Source organism: Micropterus salmoides, unplaced genomic scaffold (assembly GCF_014851395.1).
Source record: "Micropterus salmoides isolate LMB-PRFRI ecotype aquatic unplaced genomic scaffold, ASM1485139v1 Ms_hic_scaffold_4, whole genome shotgun sequence".
NCBI classification, from domain to species: domain Eukaryota; kingdom Metazoa; phylum Chordata; class Actinopteri; order Centrarchiformes; family Centrarchidae; genus Micropterus; species Micropterus salmoides.
Genome location: NW_024043372.1, coordinates 31643805 through 31665080, shown reverse-complemented (window position 1 = coordinate 31665080; position 21276 = coordinate 31643805). Strand labels below are relative to the sequence as shown.

The following is a 21276-nucleotide window of genomic DNA, read 5'->3' as shown; positions in this document are numbered from 1 at the left end:
CATCTACCTAAACTCCATAATACAAACTTACATTCCTTCTCGGCCGCTACGCTCCTCCAACGAACGCCGCCTGGCTCTGCCATCCCTTCACACAAAGCAATCCCAGTCCCCGCTATTCTCATCTGTGACACCACGATGGTGGAATGAGCTACCACACGCCATCAGAGCAGGGGCGTCCCTCTCCAACTTCAAGAAGCTCTTGAAAACTCATCTCTTCCGAGAACACTTCCTCTTATAACACCTCTAACATGCACTTCCTGTGCTCTTCTTCTTCTATCCCCTACAATTATCTTGTATTGATTGCACTTTTTGTTAACTCTTACTTCCTTCCCTAGGTATTTACCCCATTGATGTGATATGTACTGTGAGCTCTTACTAGTATTTATTGCTGCTCTTTCTAGTATGTATTGTCAGTTGTAGATCTGTAGTTGCTCTGTTGATGCTTGTATGTTGTTCCTCAAATGTAAGTCGCTTTGGATAAAAGCACCAAATGAGTAAATGTAAATGTAACTCTGAAGTGGTGCAAAATTTGAATACATCAGTAAAGTACCAGGAGGCCTACATTAAAAAGTATACTTATGTACAATTCTTCAGCTATGATTTAACAAACTACTGATGAATGTGGTGCAACTGTAAACTCTCTGAAAAACTCATAATAATAATAATAATAATAATAGTACCTGAAATACTGTAGTAAAACCATAGTAACAACACTCAGTAAACAAAGGTACAATTCTATGTCATTTCCTGTCCTGTGTCTGTTTTCTTTAACTTGTTCCAGGCTGAGACCAGAGGTCGTCTCACACTGCTGTCATAGTTATAATGGCTGGCCAGCTTTTCACCAGTGGTACAGGTACAGGATTTCTACCGTGACAGATGAAGCAGGTGGTAGTTTTGTGCATTGGATGAGTGAGGGTGATGCCTTTCACCTGTGCAGATACAAAGGAATAAGACTGTTATAACCCTGGGCAAATAGCTTTCTGAATGTTGTGTGTCTAAAGCTGACATGAGATGCTTCTTTAGCTGTCCAAAACACAGGAGATAAATAGATGCTTCTTGTCTATGTCTGATTGTGTAACACATTGCAAGTGTTCCCTTTTAATATGAAATACTGGTGAATTGAGAAATGCGTACAGTTTGCACTGCCAAATCAAAACCATAAAAGTATATCAGAATATGGTAGGTAGGTATGTGGAGTTTGACTCTGGTCTTACATACACAGAGCAAGAATAAACAAACACGGCTAAAAGCTCGACAACAAGAAACAGACACAAATTACCATGTACAGATACACACATATACATATACACAAACATAAAACAAAAACAACATTTGTAGAGAGCAAGACAATAGTGCAATGCAGCAGAGTGCTCTGTAGCACCTACCAGAGGGGAGAAGTTGCCAGGACAGACCAGCAGAACCTCCTTAAAACAAATTTCTTAGTTTTTCAAAGTAAAACATTTATTTTTCCATTAATGGTAATATAATTAGTTATTAGTAGTTTTACTGGGATATTAAGGGGATATTTAATAGATGTAATGGATTACTATATTAAGGGATTTGGAGCATAAGCATGGTAGGTGCAGAGTAAAAACCCTTCAAAATGTCTAAAAACCATGAATAACCTGATAACTTAAAAGGACGTTAATTTCAGTTCAGGGATAGTTTTCATGTTTTTGTTGATTTCAAGAGCTCAAAAATCCCTCAAAGCCTGCATATAATACATTAAAATATTTTAATATGTACAAGTCCACTAATGTATCAGTTATGTATCAATATTTAGGGGTAAACACTTAATTTGAATGGTAATATACATCTAAGGTCCAAATTAAGGAATATGTGTCATGTTATTTTGTGAATAGTGATTTGACCTATTAAATATCCCTTAAACTGTGGAAACCATCCATCCATCTTCAAACGCTTATGCGGTGTACAGGGTCGCGGGGGGCTGGAGCCAATTCCAGCTGACATCAGGCGAAAGGCGGGGTACACCCTGGACAGGTCGGCAATCCATCGCAGGGCTTAAGTGGAGAATTATCCTAGAAATTCAGCTGTGCACCACATATTGTTTGTTGAGCCAATTTTGCTACGTCAGCATTTTCTTATTCAATCAAGGCATGAAGTGCCTTTTTCAAGTTTGAAAAATATTGTTTTTGTCCTACCAGCTAATTAAGAAATACTATAATTCAGAATTAATGCTTTACAAGAGGCAAATGAAAAGTTCTCCAGTGACCAATTTAAGACATTAATCACGTGGTCGCAGCTTCCTGCCGGGGGTCTTTGTTGCATGTTGTCCCTCATCCCTCTCCCCTCATTTCCCGTTTCCTCTCTACAACCCACTATCAAAATAAAGTCAACATGCCCCAAAAATAAACATGAGGCATCCAACCTACAATTGAACAAACTTTTATTTATGGACAGTCATTCTATATTATAACAAGCAGATATGCAAACACACATATACACACATGGAAAGTGGTTTGAATCAGTCCTATGTTCAAAAGGCAGGCGGTTACAGCAGAGAAATTAACAGTTAATTACAAAAACACCTTTTTTATTGCTCTTTACAGCAATAATGAACTTCACCCTTAATCATTAGAGTACACTTAAGGAGAGTTAGTACTATTTACACACAGAATTTATTTACATTGGCAAAGCCCGAGTGGGGACACAAAAATTGTAATCTACATTCTCATAGTGCTTGACAGTTGAACAATACTCTTTTCTCAGTATTGGGGTTTGTGGTATATTAATAAAATTTTCAGTCTCTGACGGAGGCCATGTACAGTTATCACAACACCCGTTTTATCATAAGACCTGAGCCAAAAAAACATACAGACCACAAACAAAAGAGAACACAATTCCAATTCAAAGACTTATAGATAATAGATAGAGTATTATCAGTTGAATAACCAGCCTCCCACATCGCTATGACATAAACTGTAATTACAACACTCTTGTCTGGCTTCACTCGAGTGTTCAGAGCTGTAAAAGCAAAGCCCTTCCAAGTTTATTTTCTAGCCACTATCAGTTAAAAAGAGCTTTCTGCGCATCTTTCCAGTTTGTGCTTTGGCTCTGTACTCTGTCAAAATAGTTGTGGCGGCACGTCTTACTGCGTCTCGTAAAATGAAATACGAGGCGGCTATCAGTACAACTACTCAAAACAGCACAGGCAAGCTTATTAATAAAACACCGTGCAGAAGCTCTTTTACTTTTCCATATTTTCTGTAAATGACAAAAATAAGGTGATGTCTTTCGTTCACACTGACAATCACACACACAAACACACTTGAGTGAAACCAGAGTACAAAAAAAGTGGCGTGTCAACACTGTTGTCTTTACTCTTGTTTTGCAAGTGAAGTAAATACTGTAAGACTCTCTCACTTTACACAGCCTAGTTGTCCAAGGAAACGAGTACTTCCCATTAAGGAAGAAATGAAAGAGTAAATCTGTTTTCACATGTAGCAGTTAGAAAATAGTCATTAAAGTGAGCCACTGGATTTTAGTATCAAAAAAACACAGTGAAACCTAAGGTGGTGTGTTTTGTCCCTCAGTAAGAAAGCAAATGAGAACAAGGGTCCAAAATCCAAGCTGTCACTGCTTGTGTTGTAAGAGGTGTTAATATCTCACCCCAAGAGTTTCCAGTGTGGTCTGAACAGAAACAGTGTTTATGCATGATTGTAAATGTGTCACTGGAGATGCTGGAGGGTTGATTCAGCTCCCAAGGTGGGCTCTGTGGTTTACAGTATCTACACCACCCCTTCAATGAAACTGGTGTCCAGGTGAACGATGAGCATCCTCAGAAAGGACATCTCCTTCCGTGTGTTCTCAAAGATGATCCGCGGATCATCGGACTGGCATCGAAGGCAATTGGGGGCCATCACCATGGCCAGGTTGTTCACATCCATCTTTGTTATAGCCACGTTGGATGGCTGAGCGAAAACCTACAAATAATCAGGATATAGGAAAGTGGACGCAGTGAGAACAGTGTAAAGGCTGACCTTTGATTTGCAGTGAGTAATGTATCACAATCAGTTATCAAAGAGCTCAATTATATTCATGTTTTAAATTTTCAAAGTTTATGTACAGTGGTCCAAGTTGGGGAACGATTTCATTTCAGTGTAGAGTTAAGTTTGAGTTGACTTTTTGTTTTTGAACAATTGTGAGATTTAGTTTTATTATTTTGTAGAGTTAATCATTTTTTAATATGTCAGGATCAGTTTACAACAATCACTGTATACAGAAGGTATTGTGTAAAAAAAACAACTATTAAAAGTACATTCTTAAGTAAAGTAATGCCTGGTGCAGACTAGAGGATTTTCAAATCAGTTTTAAAAACATAGGATACCCCAGACATAAATACAGAGTTAACCGATTAACCGATTTTAATCTTAAGAACACCAGACCATTCAGTCAAGACGCAGGACCACACCACTTGGCGTTTATACTCAACGATTTCAGACAAACATGGATGCAGTTTATCATCTGGTTGCACTTGTGTGTGCTATGTTTTACACAGAAAAACAAAGAATAAAACTGTAGATGAACAGATTAACTCATGGCTGAGAAGTGGGAATCTACATGGTTTATACATTTTATAGCGCAAGCATATACCCAACACGTTTGGTGACGCTTCCCAGCCTGCTCGCTCTCATTGGCTGTTGCGGGTTTCTGATCAGACCCTCCCAAATTCGAAATCAGGGAGCCTCCGATTCAGTCAGCGGCCTTAAGTTGATATCTGTAAACCCCCTCATACTACAGTATCATTTGGGCCGATAATCTGTTCGGACCAGCTCAGGAACGTCAAATCAAAATCAAACCCAAATCGTCCCAATTATCCCCTAGTGTGAATACTCTTTCTTCAGTCAGTTAAAACAGCCAAAAAAAATCATTTTGAAACACCTCACAAAGTAAAACATAAAATTTCAAAAATTTCAGGCATTACATAATGTTTTTTTTTGATTAAGTTTGAGTTAATTCATGAGTTTTTGTTTTGACAGTTTAGTTATTTAAGTATCTACTAGTTTAAGTTGGCAATAACTAAATTGTTTTCTGGCTGAATATAATATCACAAATAGGTGTGCGTCTGCGACAAAGGTACAAGGCTGCTTCTAGGGTCCTTGGTTGGGGTAAATTAAAGTACGGGCTGTGTTTGAGGGGATTATAAACCTCGGTCAACATCTTGGTTACCTGCAGGAAGTGGATGAAGTAGCAGAGCACCAGCCTGTTGAGCTCAGGCAGAGACTGGACCACAGCGATGGCCGACACTGGGTCGTCACAGTTACTGACACACTGAGTGTAGAAGTTCATCGGGATGAGAGGTTCCTCCAGCTCCCTGTACCACAGCTTCATTAGCGACGCTGGAAGAGACAAACATCCTATTAGTATTCATATTCACACCCAACTTATACGCCCGTGAATCCCGACAGAAAACGAGCCAAATGCTGGAAGTAGATAATTCCTCACCGGGAACATTGGGGTCAGAAAGATTCTCTGGGATCCTCCACTGGTCTACTTGGAGCTTCAACGCGTTCACTTCGTCAATGTCACCAGGCACTCTGAAGATACAACACAGCATGTCAGTTACACTCAGTGGCCACTAGAGGGACCTCTACCTCTATCATTACAGATTCTCCTTGCCCTGTGGCAAATCCATTCCTCATGTACACCCAGTTGGCTTCAAATGTGGCCTGGTGGCTGAACCTACTCTGCTCTTTGTTTGCAGTACTTCTTCGGAACAAAACAAACAAACAAAAAAAAATAGACCAAACATAATATAACCAAACAACACACTGTTCACTGTCCCCATGTAGGAGCGCTGCTTCATAGGGAGATCCATTTATAGTACATTGGGCGAAAGGGAACGCTTTTCTAAACAAGTCAAGATGTTACAGAATCAAATCTGCCGGAGAAAAGCCTGCACAAACACAAAGTTGAGAAGCTCCCACGTGCTTGTAAGCTCAAGCAGTAATGTAAACACATACTATGAAGCATCAAATTAAACAGTGCTGGTCCCAGGAGCAAAGCAGGGCCGTGTTTGTTCTGCTGTCTGTTGTGTGTATTGTACCCAGGGAGAGCCTCTTTTGAAATACAGGGATACAGGAGACCACACACACACATTTGTTTATACACTATACATACAATACAGCACACACACACACGCAGTACATAAGATCCCCTTCTAATTTGCTAGACTCCACTTCTATTATATTGGTCGAGTTGAGTCATGTTATTGGCTGAGTTAAGTCTGTCTTACCTGAAGATGCCCTCTGTCTGAGCCCCGCCCAGAGCCAGAACATACTGGGAAAGCTGAACTTGCACCCAGGGCAGTTTCCTGTCTGGGAATAGTTCGCTCTGCCTCTCCATCACCTCATCCAGAGAACTGCCAAACAGGGAGGGAGTGACGATGGCCCGCCTACTGTGGTCGATCTCCTCCAAGGTGGGCTTACGTAGACCCTGGAGGGGTGAGAGGTGAAGAAAGGTTTACAACTTGATGTATGTCACGGGGTATGATACTAATCACGGCTGTGTCTGCAGCTGCGTTACTATGACTGGGTCTGTGTTTATGTCTGTACCTGCGACTGTGTCAGTGTGCCTGTAATTATGTCTCTCTCTGTAACAACATCTAGGATGACTCGGATGCGAATCACAACTTTCAAACGGATACGTCTTTTTTTTTTGTGATGTTAAAGTGACTTATTTCTGATAGCATGTAAATGAAACATTTAAAGCTTAGCTCCTCTTATTCTTGAAGGTTACCTTTTTGCCTCCGGTGATCGCCACTTTCTGCAGTTTCCGATGGCAGAACTTGGCATATGTGCTGATAGGCAGACCTGTAGGTTGACAGAAGAGGCAAATTCAGGACTGAGAAACAAAGAAACCAAATTCCACAAGAGACAATAAGCACGCCCTTGTTATGACCTCTAAGACCCTAAGTAATAACCCTTAAGCATCAGGCATTACTGAACACAAAAAATAATAAAACATTTAAATTATTTCTCACAAACAGCCAGGAGGGAAAAAAATAGTTTTTTCCCACAGATGTCAAATAGTTGTGTGAGAAGGAGGCAGCGGTAATTGGAGAGACATGTTGACAGTGTGACTCTGGCATATGGGGATTAGAGCAGGCCTGGTTAAACTGTCAGGCTGAGGGAAGATTTACTGCTGTTGAACAAAAGCTTTAGAGTCAGGATCTGGCCTACACATCCAACGTTCAGGTGATTCATCAGCGTACACAGACATGAAGGGCTCGGGAGAGAATGAGAACCACAGAGGCTCCCTGTCTGCTACCTGCCCTAAGCAGCTACTGTAGAGCACAGATCTATTTTGGAAGTTAACTGCATAAGGTGAACCAAGTTGTTTTTTCTGAGGCGGGATATAAGAGACTCGAGCTACAGAAGAACCTGATCTGTCCCTAAAAAGTTCCACATTCTGTACACTCCCAACAAAAACCCAACGGAAAACCTTGTTTAATGGGTCATCGTGTGCAAGAAATCGTCCCCATCTATCTTTGGTAACTCTGATTTACACCCGAAACACTGAGCTCTCATGAGGACTATTCCCATTCTTAGAATCTCAACTGTATCAGCTACCCGAAACAGAAACAGATGGACAGACCCCACTGATGGGATTTTAAAAAGTAACAAACACTTTCCAGCATGTTCCCTATAGTCAAAGCCCCCAGATTTATGGCAAACAGGTGACTCCCATACACGCATACAACTGCTGCTAATCTGGCCGGGTTCGACTATAATTATGTCTAATTAGAGAGATCATACCAATAATTTGCCCTTGATCTTGGCAAAGACGGGCTGTTTTTCCCCAAGGCTCCCAACATAGAGCTGTACACTTTCTCGGAGAAAAGCAAGAGTGCAGAGCCCCTGTGCTGCAGTGAGAAAGGGTTTACACACTACTGGTGGTCTATATTTACATCAGGTTTGATGGCATGAAAACAACAACAACAACCAGGCAACCAAAGCCCAGGAGAAATACAGGCTCATTAGGAGCTTGAGTGTACTGTGCCAGGCTGAGAACGGCATGACACCTGTCGACACATGGGTTGAAGCCAAACTTGACAACAAAAACACAGAACCATTAAAAGGATGTTGACAACTTCAGTCTCGTCTTGGTTATTGTTTATGAGACAAATCTACGGTAATCCAAGTGCTGGCTGAACCGCCACACCCCCGGGCCCCAAGCCCCCCAAAAAAGTCAGTTTCCAAGCCCAGACCAGACCGGGTCTGGCCTGACAAGAGGCCTCCAGTTCCCACATGTGACTCCTACTTCTCACAGCTGGTCATTACTCTGGACAGACACAATGTACGTGTTCCAGCTCCTCCATCCATCAAGCAAACAGCGGCTTTCATTGTGCTGTTTTTCTACACGTGAGGCTTTTATTTTTGTGTTGGCTTTCATCAAGATTCCTCTCTCTGAAAGACCTTCAGAGTTAGTCAGAAATGTTCAGTAGGCTCTCTTTTTGACCTCTTAGTCAGTTGGAGTTTTACCAGCATAAAGCACCGAGTCTGAGTCACCGAAGAACAATGTGTGAGGCCCCTGCTGCGGCGTCTGCTGTGAGATGATTGGGTTCCTCTCTGGTGACTTCATCATCAGAGCTGGCGGGGTGGGCTGCTCTAATGAGGGCACGTGCTGATGAGGAGGTATCCTCTTAAATGGCTGTTTGACATGCAAGTGGCAAGCGAGACCGCTAATATGATTGACAGTGTGGTCCATTGTGCGCGTGCAGAACGTTCTGAAATTCTCATCCTACATATTTTTTTTCAGCTCTCCTTTCTGTGAAACCCATTCATTGTGTCTGCAAGTACATCAGCATGTACTCATCTGACAAACTGCACAGAGCTCAATTTTCCATCCCACTCAAGAGTGGTCACTCTACAGGGAGTGATATGTTAGATTTGTAATGGCTTGCATTTCTTGGAGACTCTAGACAGCTTATAAAGAATGAAGAAAAACATAGTTTGGACTCCCTTCCCTACCTACTTTGTGCTCAGTCAAATGGATAAGCTTGTACACATGGGAAATACTGAGGATCCTATGTTCTTAAAGTGAAACGTTCGACTGACGAGCAAGTAAATGCACAAAAGATTTACCTTCTTCCTCCTCTGTATTCTGTTTTCGCTTCTTTCTGGACTTTGAATTCTTCTTCAGCTTTAGTTCCTGCTGTTCCAATATGAACTGAGTCACTATGAAACAGAAGACAGCAAAAGTCAAATTTCTGATGGCTCATCAAAAACAATACTGTGCATTCTATCATGATCATACTGACTACATTGAATCCAAATATCATTGGTAAATGGAAAGAAAAAAAAATGCGAATTTTAATTTTAAAAAGAGAAACGTCTCTCTGGCCTACATAAACAATGTTGATGATCAGACAACATAGGGAGGTACAGAAGAAAGAAAGGTGACCCACCCTGTTGCTCAGTCTGAGACTCACATTTCTTGTCGCTGGTGGGCTCCGTGTGTCTCTGGATGTAGCCTTCCAGGTAGCAGCGGAACTTGGGCGAGGGGGCGAAGAACGCCATGCTGACAGCCATCAGCTCCCAGCCTGCCGCCAAGCTTCTTGGGCTGGCATTGCCTGTGGTCTGCCTCACCAGCTGCACGTACAGCTCGTCCCGCAGGCCCGGCATGTCCCAGCACTTGGTCACAATGAGCAGGGCACAGTGACGGCGGTCAAGACGTGAAGGCCTGTCTCCCATGTAGGCCTGCACCAGCTTGAACATCTCGCAGGCCTCCTTCCTGACAGCGCGGTTGCTGGTGACAAGCATGGGCTTTTTGATGGATCCGCGATTCCACGACAGCATGTTGGCGATGGAGACACGGCGACGGAACAGACCTTGCGTGTGCATGTTGAGGTGCTTGCTGGCCCAGTCCTCCATGCCCATTTCGGGGGGCGGGGGTTGCCGCAGGGTGGCGTAGGAGAGCTGGAAAGTGGATCCTCGTGCTCTTCCCCCTGCCCCATCACCTCCCTCTCGGTTGTCATGGTTGGCAGGGCGGTGGGGGCCCAGGGAAGCGGTCCGCCCATCCACCATGCCTTTCTTCCTGCTCTCCAACTGAGCCTGCAGCTCAAGGGTGCCTGCCTGCAGGGGGACAAGAGGTGAACGTGAGATAGAGATGAAACATTATACATAAGAGGAGGAGGAGGGAGGGTAGAAGAAGAGGAGATGGAAGGGGTGAGGCAAGAGTGCAGCAGAGGTACAAACTGTGTGTGCAGCTGCAGAGTCTTCACTGTGTCAGACTAGCAGCTGGGCTGCCTTCTTCCTTCTGCGCTCTGCAGTGCTGGGGCTCGAGGGCGAATTGTTGCAGGATCGGCACATTAAATTCCTAATGCCAGAAAATTATTGCATTGGGAAAGAAATCTCCCCAAATCCTCATGAACCCTGACCTCAGGAGCAGGTGGCCAGATAGTGGCATAACAGTCCTTACCCCTGCCCCTTCCTACACTAGGCTCACCTACCTTGCTAAACCAAAGCTATGCTCTAAACAGAACCTCCTTGTGATCTCTGCGGTGGAGTTTATGACTTTAGGGAGGACCCAATAGAGAAAGCCAGTAACCCAGATATACTCTGCAAAAAGCCAGGAACAACAAGAAACCTGAGCCAGAATCAAAGCTTAAATTTACTAATGGAACATAAGACGCATTGACATGTCTTTTCAATGGGACCCTGATGTAATATGGAGCTGACGAGTGCCAGACAAGCTGCACTTTACATTTCGGTTTCTCAATCAAATGGAGCAGATCTGTGGTTTGGCTTTGGCATTGAGTCTACACAGTCATACAAAGTTGTTTTTTTTTTAAATAGGTGACAGGTCAACTCCAAAAGATCAAATACAACAAAGCACATGTTTAACTAGGGAATGGGTCATATGCTGTACAATTCTACTTTCAGTAAATTACACAGTTTTAAAGATAGCTTACAGATGCACCAGCACAGGATGGGAATTCAGTTATACTACGGAATGAGACAACAGAGGAAAATGCCCTCAACTTATAAAAACATGAATTATTCATGCTCTTTGTGGAAATGGTCAGATTGTCAGTGCACCCTTTGAATAAGTTAGTTCATAGGTCTTTTGGGGGAGAACAGAATGTTCAAATATGAAAAATGTAGAGCTGTTCATACATCCCATGCTATAATCTGTGAGTGTGTGTGAGTGATATAACAGCAGGTCTGAAGAACATTCCAGTACAGACTTAGGGGGCCTGCTCAGTGCTCCTTGGCTGTTGTCTAACATGCTTAAGCTACAGTGGTACCAATAACCCTTGGTACCAGCCTGCCTCTACTTCCTTCTCCTTTTCCTCCTCATCTCCCTGCCAGGCCTGGACCATATGGGCCGCAGCGGCCCTCCTTCCTGACCGAGGGAAGCCATGTCCTGGATCCCTCTGGCCTGGCATGGGCCCCAGATGCTCAAGCACAGAGCTGGCATTTGAGTATACAGTACCTGCAGTGCAGGGCAGATGGATGGTGGTAAGAGGATGACAGGTAATGCTGGGAATGTGGCCATTATAGTCAGCGGTGCCCAGCCTGCCCACTGTCTAATGTCCTGGGGACATTTAAGCTCTCAAGACAGGGAATGTAAGAGGCATTACTCACAAAATGCTGTGTTTCTTTCAAAGAGACAGATTAGACTTACTGTTTTATCCCAGAGCTTCCTGTTGAATCAAACATTCATATAGTTGTAGCGGTGCAGTGGGGCTGCTCCGAAAACAACACTAGGCCTATAATGTATGGAGGTATGGGGTGTGATTCTGTTGCAAGAAGGGATTTGGAGATTAGAAGTAGCAGATCTTGGAATTGGCTCCTGCTACTTACATAACTGTTTTGAAAAGTCAAATAGTCCTTTCATCTTTGATCATGTACAACTTTTGAATGTAAAGATAAGCCATCACTATGTGACCTTTTGTATTTCAGTGCCCTGCAAATGCAAAATATAACCAAATCAGGAAACCCTTTGCTGCGTGTCTTCCCCTCTTTCTCTCCCCTGCCTTTTCTGACTGTCTCTATGGTGATTATCAAAAAAGCAGAAATGGTGAAAATGACTTTCAGCATTCCTGCTAAAAAAAAAAAAAAAGATATAGATATATCTCACTGAGTTTTGTTTTGTCTTTTCATCTGCCCCAATTGTTAAGAATATTTCTCTTCAGTCAAACATGTCCATTCTTCCAGACACACTTAACAGTACAAAAGCAGCAGCTAAAAATTCCCATAATATACAGAAAATGATTTATTCAGGCATGCCTCATTTGACACAGTGAGACTGAATTCTTCTCTAATCTGATAGTGAATCTGGAGAGACATCAGTAATCAAAGCACTTCCAGACCAAACAAACCTGCTGATGCAGACCACACAATAACACAGACAGGAACGTATCAGGTAACGTGATGCTGTATTAGCTACATAATAGGGGGTGGGGTTACCTGGGAGGGTGGTCCTGGGGTCTCTGGTGAGGATAGGCTGGCCTGGCTATTCACACTCATCTCCAAGGTGTCCACCTTTTCATAGGTCCTTTTCTGCCTCCCTGGTATCTCCAGAGGGGTCAGCGCAGGGTTGCCATGGTTACCTGCCCTACTCAGTGACCGGGGGCTGAGGTCCTCACGTGATGCGCACCTGCCTGCTGACCCCCCTCCCCCTCCTCCATACCACCTGAGTGAGTCCGCAGGGGAACGCGTCCGAGGTATGACAACCCTCTCCCCCATCTCCGGGTCCAGCCCCGCTCTTACCTCCCTCATGGTGTTGGAGCGACTAACCACCTCTCTCATCTCGGCCATCAGCCGCTCATTGAGGGCGCATAGCTCCCCGCTGCTGCCTACCGACCCCGGCCTGCCTCCTGCACCACCACCGCCACCCACCCTCCTCCTGCTCTTTCTTCTCAGACTTGGGGAGGGGCCGGTGGAGTAACCAGAGTCTTGATAGTTTGCTGTGGCCTGTGGGGTTGAGGAGGGGAAGTCCTGCGAGGCCTGGCTACTCTGCCTGCTGTGTCGTGCCTCCATGGCACGTTGGACAGTGGCCTCAAGGACCCGCCAGCTTTGTTTCTTGTCCAGTGTACTTGGGCCTGGAGTCCCTGGCTCTCTGTCCCTCAACTGTCCTCGAGCTTGGGGCAAAGAGTGGACCTGAGGCTGTGGATGTGCCTGAGGCTGGGTCAAGACAGGATCCTGCCTTGAGGTAGGGGAAGGGGTACGTGTGGGTACAGGGGAGCTGGATAGGAGCCCCTGTTTGGGATCCACGTTGACCATGTGCTTAATGCACTCCAGACCAGCTGGGCTATAGTCAGAGGCAGAAGGATTCCTCTTGTGTCTGGACCCTGAATGAGATGAACCAGGATGCTGGAGGTGTCTGGGCTTTTGGAGGCTATGGGTAGGTGTCAGGCGAGACAGAGGCTGTCCATTGTACAAGTGCGCCCCCTCTACCTCCATGTCTGTTGGGGGTTCATCATATATGGGACAGTCTGAAACTGGCTCGTCATAGATTGGGACAGTGCAACCATACTGAGGAGAGACAGGGCGTGGTGTGCTGGTCTGTGACCTGTGAAGGAGTGGACTGGGATGGCTACTGTCTGATGTCACCAAACAGAAGCTGCCATTGCTAGCTTTTCTCAGGTGATGAGCCTGACGTGCGTCGGTGGCCATTTTGCCAGACGGGGCAGTTTTATATCCCTGGGTAGAGATTAAGTGTCCTCCTTGGGTCTTGTTGCCAGGGGGGTGCAGGGTGAAGGTGTTGGCTTTGCTGTTTGCACTGTGCTGGGGGTGCTGCTGCTGTTGCTGCAAAGCTGGGCTAGGCTGGCTACGGCTCATACTGTTCACCTTCACTAACATGGCTGCCTTAGAACCAGGTGTAGGCTGCCATCTTTGAGAAGCATCCCTGAAAGAGAGGAAACAAGCAACATGAGATTGGACATCGGTCTAAAGCAAGACATACACACAAACAGTACATATAAAGTCTATATAAACAACCAAACGTCAGCAGAGAGTACCATAAAACCCCATCATCATATACAATCATTCACAGGCATGAAGCCATTCACTATATTTCATCTATTATAAAAATCCAATGTTGACAGGGCTGGGAAAATCAGCAGGAATCTACAAATTCTTTTCTAAACATTTCACTGACCTCCAAAGACTTTACTCCATTTTTAGCCTGGCAGTCATAATAGCCTTGTCAAACCCATGAGACAATAACTCCAGTGTGTGTAGTGCAAACCAAGTGCCTAAAAATACTGAGTGACTGAACTCAACACATCTCCCCGAAAACCCCTGCATGGTTTCTCCTAACATGTGGGACTAATTGCTGGTAGTTGTAGGTTTAATTCTAATGTAGGTTTCATATATCCCTCGTGGCTTAAAAGTCTGCCATCTGTATAATGAACAAACGTTTGGACAGTAAACCAGCAGGCCACATGAAGAGGAGGCTGATCTGAGTGAAGTCAGGACTGCAGCAGTTCACAGCTGAGAAGCTCTTCACCCGGGATCCAAAGGTTAATGCTTCCACTTTTGGTTGAGCGGCTGGGCTAAGTTCAAACCCAGTGGCCCACTGCTAATCCCAGCAACATAAAACAATCTGCCATCAATCTGGTCACGCTGCTCTGGTCTGCTGCCCTCTACACTGCTGTCGCCTGATAATCTTCACCAGCAATCAGGACTTTTCATTCCTCAACTGCTCAAAAACTTGCCCTCTTAAACCAATGAGTCTAAAGGTGTGTAAAGCGGACATTGTTGCATATACACGAATGGACGCAGAGTAAACATGTGACGCAGTACAGAGTATCTGAGCTCAATACACTTCCTTGCCTAATCAAAGGTCAAAAAGGTAATTACATCTGAAGGCAAGCAAAGGAGACTTACCTTGCCTCCCTCCAACCTCTACTTAACATTCAGTTGGGTAATTAATTACATCAAAGCTGATCACCTTCTGTCCTTGTAAATCCAAACATAAACACCGATCAGTGTAGAGCCAGACTCAGTTGAGAGTTGGGCTGTAACGGCAGTAAGAGGATGCAGAGGGTGGAGAGAAAAGGCGGAGTGACCCCCCCCCCCCTTCCCCCTCCTCCCCACGTGTCTCTGGAACAATGCTGAAACATTTCCCCTGAGGTCCTTAAACCAACGGCAAACTTCCTTTAGTCCTCCTAGCTCCAGCTCCAGCACTCCCTCTTTCTCTCTGAGGAACCTTGTGCCACCCCCGCCCCAGCCTATAGAGTTAGTCACACCACCAGTGGTTTGAATGTAAACAGGCTCACTCATCTTCAAACGGTCCCACAGATCTGCCATCCAGACAGGGCCTATAAACAGCTGGGTCGCAGCCACCTGGCACAGCACCAGGACAGTCGGCCACAACCACTGTTGTTGAGAACCCTCCAAGTCCCCCACCTCAATGAGACCAATCAAGAAAGTTTATTGCCTTAACACACACACACACACACACACACACACACACACACACACACACGTGAAGACAAGAAGCTCTGATGTATGGGATTCATCCCAAACCTCCACTGTTTAGTTGTAACAAGCAAGTGTGAGTGTGTAAGGTTACATGGCGTGGAGGGGAGAGGGTTGATAGGTGACAGCTGTAAACATGAGAAGCCACTGTTTGTACTATTTCAAATAGTGTTTGTTTTCTCACTCTGGTCCTGTCAAGCAGAAGGAGGTGATACAAATGCTACAAAATCATTCCCACCTCAGCAGCTGACCGTTTAGCACCAGTTTGCTACGGCAGGAACAGCTCACACATGAAACAGCAAGGCCTTTTTTCTTTTTTAATAATTGGATGACCAAAGAACACAGAGGACCTCACACATAAAACCACAATAATCAAATTCCATCTCCATTATTCACAAACAAATCAAAACGCACATAAAACAATCTCTAGGGGTTCATGGCCGACTGTAAAAAACATGAATCTGTCTTCGATGTTCTCGGTGGGTGACATACTTTATGAGGACTGACCCTGAGATAGTAGTGACCACTACTTCCTGTATGAGGAGGTCCTCTGGAGGTTTGGAGAGAGGACTTCCCCATATGTAACATAAACAGGAAATGCCTAATGTAATGTTCACACGCTGCGCCCAGGGCGAACGAATGGGCTAAATTTTAATTATAGGGAGCTAAATAGGACACTCAACTTTACAAAATATTTCACTTCATGCGTACATACTATAACCTTGGACCCAAATAGGACCTTAGATGATTCATCTCCAGGTCCAAAAAACACTGTATGCTGACCAGGGACCAAAACTGAACACATTCATAGGCCTATGAGATGTATGCTCTGCTAAGTCCAGCTCACAGTGTTGGGAGAGAGGGATTTTGTCAGGCTTTGTCTCCGTTGTCTGCCTACCATTGTCCCAGTCAGGCTCAGCAAAGGTCTAGCATGTTCACCCCCTCTGGCACTGGCACATTATGTTGGATGTCAGCAGGGAGTTTTGGTGCGATGATCGTCATGATCGCATGGGGCTGGTAGCCAAATCAAACAGTCGGACTTTACAGTGTCTTCGATCTCTATCCAAAGCCTCTAATCCCGTTACACAGCTAGAACAACACTCGTATATGAGTAAACCTCAGGTCAACCAAATAAAGTATAATTACAAACCCTGAACCAAAAGAGAGACAAACGCAGTACAATGGTGAGAAACTACAACAGGCCTAGAGTTGGGAGACAATAGGTTGGACTGGGTGGGGGGAGAGCAGAGCTAGAGAGACAAGGGAGGAGGGTGTGAGCATGTGTAAACGAGAAGGGGTGGGGATTAGTCGTGGGAGAGTGCAGCAAGGGAAGGGAATGAGCGGGAAGGCTGGCATTCCTCAGGGCTCATTCAGGGGCCTCTGTGGCAGTGTGGGGAGCCTCACACAATGCATGGCTGTGCCATCGTCACGGAGACACCTCCCTCAATGACAGCAATGGAGTGCACAAAGGGGGGAGAGAAAGAGGATAGAAAAGAAGCTGAACCTGAAAGAGTCATCTTCGAGCTCCAGAGTCAGTCTGGCAAACAGACTCTTGCGTAACACTGAACTTTATTTTAACCATAATGAAAGTTGTTTAGAAAGGGTGTGTTGCCTGCTAGTAGACTGCCTGTCAGGTGTTTGCTTAATGTTAAGTGAAGGTGGGGATTTATGCACAGCAATTTATCACAGAGGTTAAACAAGACGTGAAAATTATGACTGGGACTGATAAAACCTCTCCAGATGTTTCTGAATTTCACGCTGTTTGCAAAGAGATAATCTCCATTTCAAATTTTTCACAAGCATTCATGATTAGACACACAGCTCATGAGCACACACCTATGCTAGGCACTTACAAACCCCTTCATTCAGAGCCTAGTGCTTGCATGTGAGACCTTTAGGAAGACAGCAAAATTTAAGACAAAATTAAGTTAGCGGCCCTTTGTAAACCAACAGGGTAATTTGATTGGCCTCTTGGGCAGCAAATCAACTTAATGGTCAGCAAATTTCAATTAGTCTCAGCTGCTCTGGTGTCTCACACCCACAAACACAGTCCCAGATACCTCTGTCACTGTTCTGAATATTGCTGTGGTCAGGTCGTCTCAATAACCAGCTAAATATACTATGGGGACTCTGCGGCAGATGTTCTGTCTCTCCTTTCTTTCCTGCCTGGAATAACGGTTGTTGGAAAAGCCATCAGCTCAGTCACTTTGGCCAGTAGGGATATGGATTTGGAAGTTCTTAAATATGCCCCCTGAGAATAGTGGGGTCTGAAAAACAGAGGTTATTATTAACATTGACTGGCCAGGAAGAGGAAATGAGGTCACACAAGCCAGGCTTCTGCTATACAAACACCTCAGAGCACAAACCAATAGGATCACTGCGATCTGTGCAGAGGAAGGAAACTGAAAAGACAAAGAGGATTCGCTGAGGACAAGGTCGTATCCACTTCGCCAACGTTCAAAGCAGATTTTCATCTTGCTTTTGAACAATCCGTCATTAACATATCAAGCAGAAGCATAAAGTAACATTTTGGGCTTGAGGCAAAGCTGGTAGGCCCCTAGTCCCTATCAGACACCTCCAGAGAGCCAGCTGTCCTGCAACAGCTGAACTGAAACACCTCGCTCCTCTGAGCCATGATGTCTACCAGTTGTGCATGTCTGTGGCTCCCGCAGTCCGACCCTATGAGGAGTGCTGGGCTTGGCCAGAGGCCAGCCACTAGGATCATTTTGAAGGGACAGGATGAGGCCAAACCCAACTGGATTCTAGAGAGACCCGCCTCTGGAATTTGAAAGAGTATCTGCAACTCTTCTTGTGAGGGAAGACTATGGAACACTGTTTGGATGACACAATTAAAACTGGATCCTCTTCGCGCACTCACAAAACCTGTTCCAGTCAGATATGATCAGGGACACAAAAGAACAAAAACATGGTAGTAAACAATAATGAAACATTAGAAATGGATGTGAATGTAAGCTCTGTGAAAAATCTTTTGCTGTTGCAAGTAGGGATGCACCAAAATGAATATTGTTGCCCGAAGCTGATTATGATGAAAAAAAATTGCCGAATACCAAACTAAGTAAATTCACATTTTTTCCATTTATTTTGCCAAAATTGTCCATTTACTTTTAATGGACACATGTAATATGTTTTATACTTTCCGTGAATATAATCCAATTAATCTTATTTCCATCCTGTATGGACACCTTATTTTGAAAACCGGACGTTGTCACACTCGCGTAAATTCATCAAATCCGACCTAATTTCAAAAATAATGTTGCATGTGGTTCTCGTATCGCATAAAATGAAGACTTAATAGCCTGTCTTCAGGTAGGACTCTCATACTGCAACACTATTCTTTGTAAAGAGAGAAACTGACAGGATAAAGTCGCTAACCTGTCTGTGGATTTACCATAAAGGCTTTCATACGTGTGCACTCCAAATGTAGGTGTGGCTAGGTTAATCGCCTTCTCACAAACGAGTGACAAAAACACTCAAAGCGGTTCAGACCGTTTGTTAACTTTTCTACGAAGTCAGCCACAGATTATGTGGATGTGCTAGGAGACAATTCAGCAGAACAGTGTCTGCAAACGGCGATTTTTGCATCTTTCTCAGAGACTTTAAAATGGTTGGGTAAAATTTATTTGGCCTTTTGACTTATTAGGCCGATTAATTTTAGAGGCGGAACATTTGGTGCATCCCTAGTAGCAAGTCAGCTGAGAAAGCCAGAGCAGCATGACTGAGGCCAGTTCACGTGTCACTGGTGCCATTGCTTCTTCATGAAAACACTGGAAATATTCCACTGCATTACAGCACCAGAGAGAGAAGTTAAGTGTAAATTCAATTCAATGACTCAAGGATATCTAAAATAAAACAAAATATGTTTTGCACACATTGCTTCGGTGAGACACATAAAACTGTAGCTCTGTAATCTAGTTCCTCAGAATGCCAAAAACTTTGCATTTACAAGAAAGAGAGCATGTGAACGTGTGAAGAAACAGAGATGAAAACTTAATAATACCGTCACTGCTAACCAGACCCAAGTAGGGTACTTCAGCATATAACAGGATCACAAGTTCAAAGTGCAACTTTTTCACAAAGAAAAGTGGGGGGGGGGGGAAACCTAATTTATTATTATAGGCAGACTTCAAACACCATCTGAAAAGAGCTGGAAGTGAGCTTACCACACCAGGAGTGTAGAGATAAAACAAGTATTTCCAGTGTGTGTAAAAACGCTGTGGCCTCAGAGTGGCGGCAGATGAAACGCATGAGAGACTTGTTCTCTCGCAGTAAACATACAGACAATGTGTGACTCATTAAAAACTTTATCTAACCCATAAGACGCCCACTGGTTTCCTAAATAAACCTGCTGGTGATTTCTACTACATGACTCGCAGCCAGACAGTCACGAGAACATGAGGGGAAGCTTGTTTAGTTTTTTTTTTGTTGTTTTTTTTTTAAACTTTTGCTTTTCCTTTTAAAAAAACTTCCCCCAAACAGAAACTAGAACTGAAAAAAATTCCAGTCAGAGATTGCTACATCTGTCCTTTAAGTTTTCCAAAAATAAATCAGACTAAAATAAATTCCAACATTCACACACTCACGTAATGCCAGCTAACTTGTCTCGTCTTTAATGTGTAGAGGCTGATTCAACGTTGTTACAAATTTAAAAACAATGAAACAACTCTGACAGAGTTGAGTTTGCTTAGGTATTGTATTATATATCCAACTCTGTGTAAGCTTTCCAAATCTTTTTGAAAAGGAATCCAAACCAGCCAACAATCAAGAAAGGCGAGTTTTAAGTGTCTAATGTCAGTGTGACTGCCTTAGACTGAATGCTGGTGCACAGCTATATCATTACAGGGCCAAATGAGAGGGTACATACAATTTGGTGTTCTTCTCCATTCAGCATACCCAGACTTCCTGCTTAGAGAAAGCTCTCAGATGACCCTGGGGGACAACTGGGTTTAAGTGAGCCTTTGTTCTTTTTAGTGGTCCATTATATGCCCCAGGCCAGCCCATAAGACAAAAGAGGGCTGTGACCCTGAAGTGATCCACCTTGGGTCACTTCAGGGTTGCCTTACACCATGCTGTCATGTGTCATCAGCAGACTTTAACCAGCCACGCAACCTCAGCAGGTCTGCTGTCCTGAAAGTGCAGTGGAAAGTAGCCCACACACATTGAAGACAGGCATACACACAGATCACACACTATCTGTGGTGAAACCCAATACAGATGTTATCTGGTTGATGACAACAACACACAGATACACATATGCACTGGAAATTGAGGGAATTCAATCCAGATGTTATAAGTGAGTAGATCTGTGACACCTTCAGTGTCCCGTGCCCATCACCACATGTGACTGACATGTTTACCCGTGGAGACCAAGGTACTTTCTCGATGAACATCACAGGCTCAAAGTACCCAGAAATTCCCAGGACATGTGATAAGACTTGGCCAATGAGTAACAGATTTGGCACTCACGTCAACACATAACTGTGTTCATATACCTACACTTCCAATAAGCAGGAGCATAGCCAAATACAAAGATATGAGCTTTACAAAGAGAGGGAGAGACAGAAGCAGCATCAACCAACCAGCACTTAGAATAACACCCGGGCTGTGTTGTGTGGAAACGTTGGAAACTGTTATGAACAGATTTAATAATAGCCCAGAACAAAAGGAAACTGGTGTTGGAAGTACTGGGATTGTCCCATCTCCACAAAGAAGAGCATTGTTTTTCAAAGGTCATAAGTTAATAACATTTCATCTCCGCTGAAATTTCACAGAGAAAAACAGGGAAGAGAAAAAGAACATGTGA

The 21276-nt window shown here is 44.0% G+C and overlaps 1 protein-coding gene across 5 annotated transcripts in view; it reads right to left on the bottom strand.

Annotated features, from left to right (window-relative positions):
• Positions 1-2390: 2390 nt before the first annotated feature.
• arhgap46a (Rho GTPase activating protein 46a) overlaps positions 2391-21276 on the bottom strand; it is a 32358-nt gene continuing 13472 nt past the window's right edge. The window contains exons 1-9 of one of the 5 annotated variants that reach the window (XM_038697950.1): positions 20338-20372; positions 12438-13878; positions 9431-10097; positions 9108-9200; positions 6760-6833; positions 6257-6456; positions 5467-5558; positions 5191-5360; positions 3750-3944 (exon numbers count right to left, since the gene is read on the bottom strand). In XM_038697950.1, coding sequence (XP_038553878.1) covers positions 3750-3944; positions 5191-5360; positions 5467-5558; positions 6257-6456; positions 6760-6833; positions 9108-9200; positions 9431-10097; positions 12438-13878; positions 20338-20357 — 2952 coding nt within the window. In that variant the 5' untranslated portion in view covers positions 20358-20372. Of the gene's footprint in view, positions 3945-5190; positions 5361-5466; positions 5559-6256; positions 6457-6759; positions 6834-9107; positions 9201-9430; positions 10098-12437; positions 13879-14861; positions 14981-20337; positions 20373-21276 lie in introns of those variants that run through there. The other 4 variants (XM_038697949.1, XM_038697946.1, XM_038697947.1 and 1 more) reach the window with 4 other exon arrangements.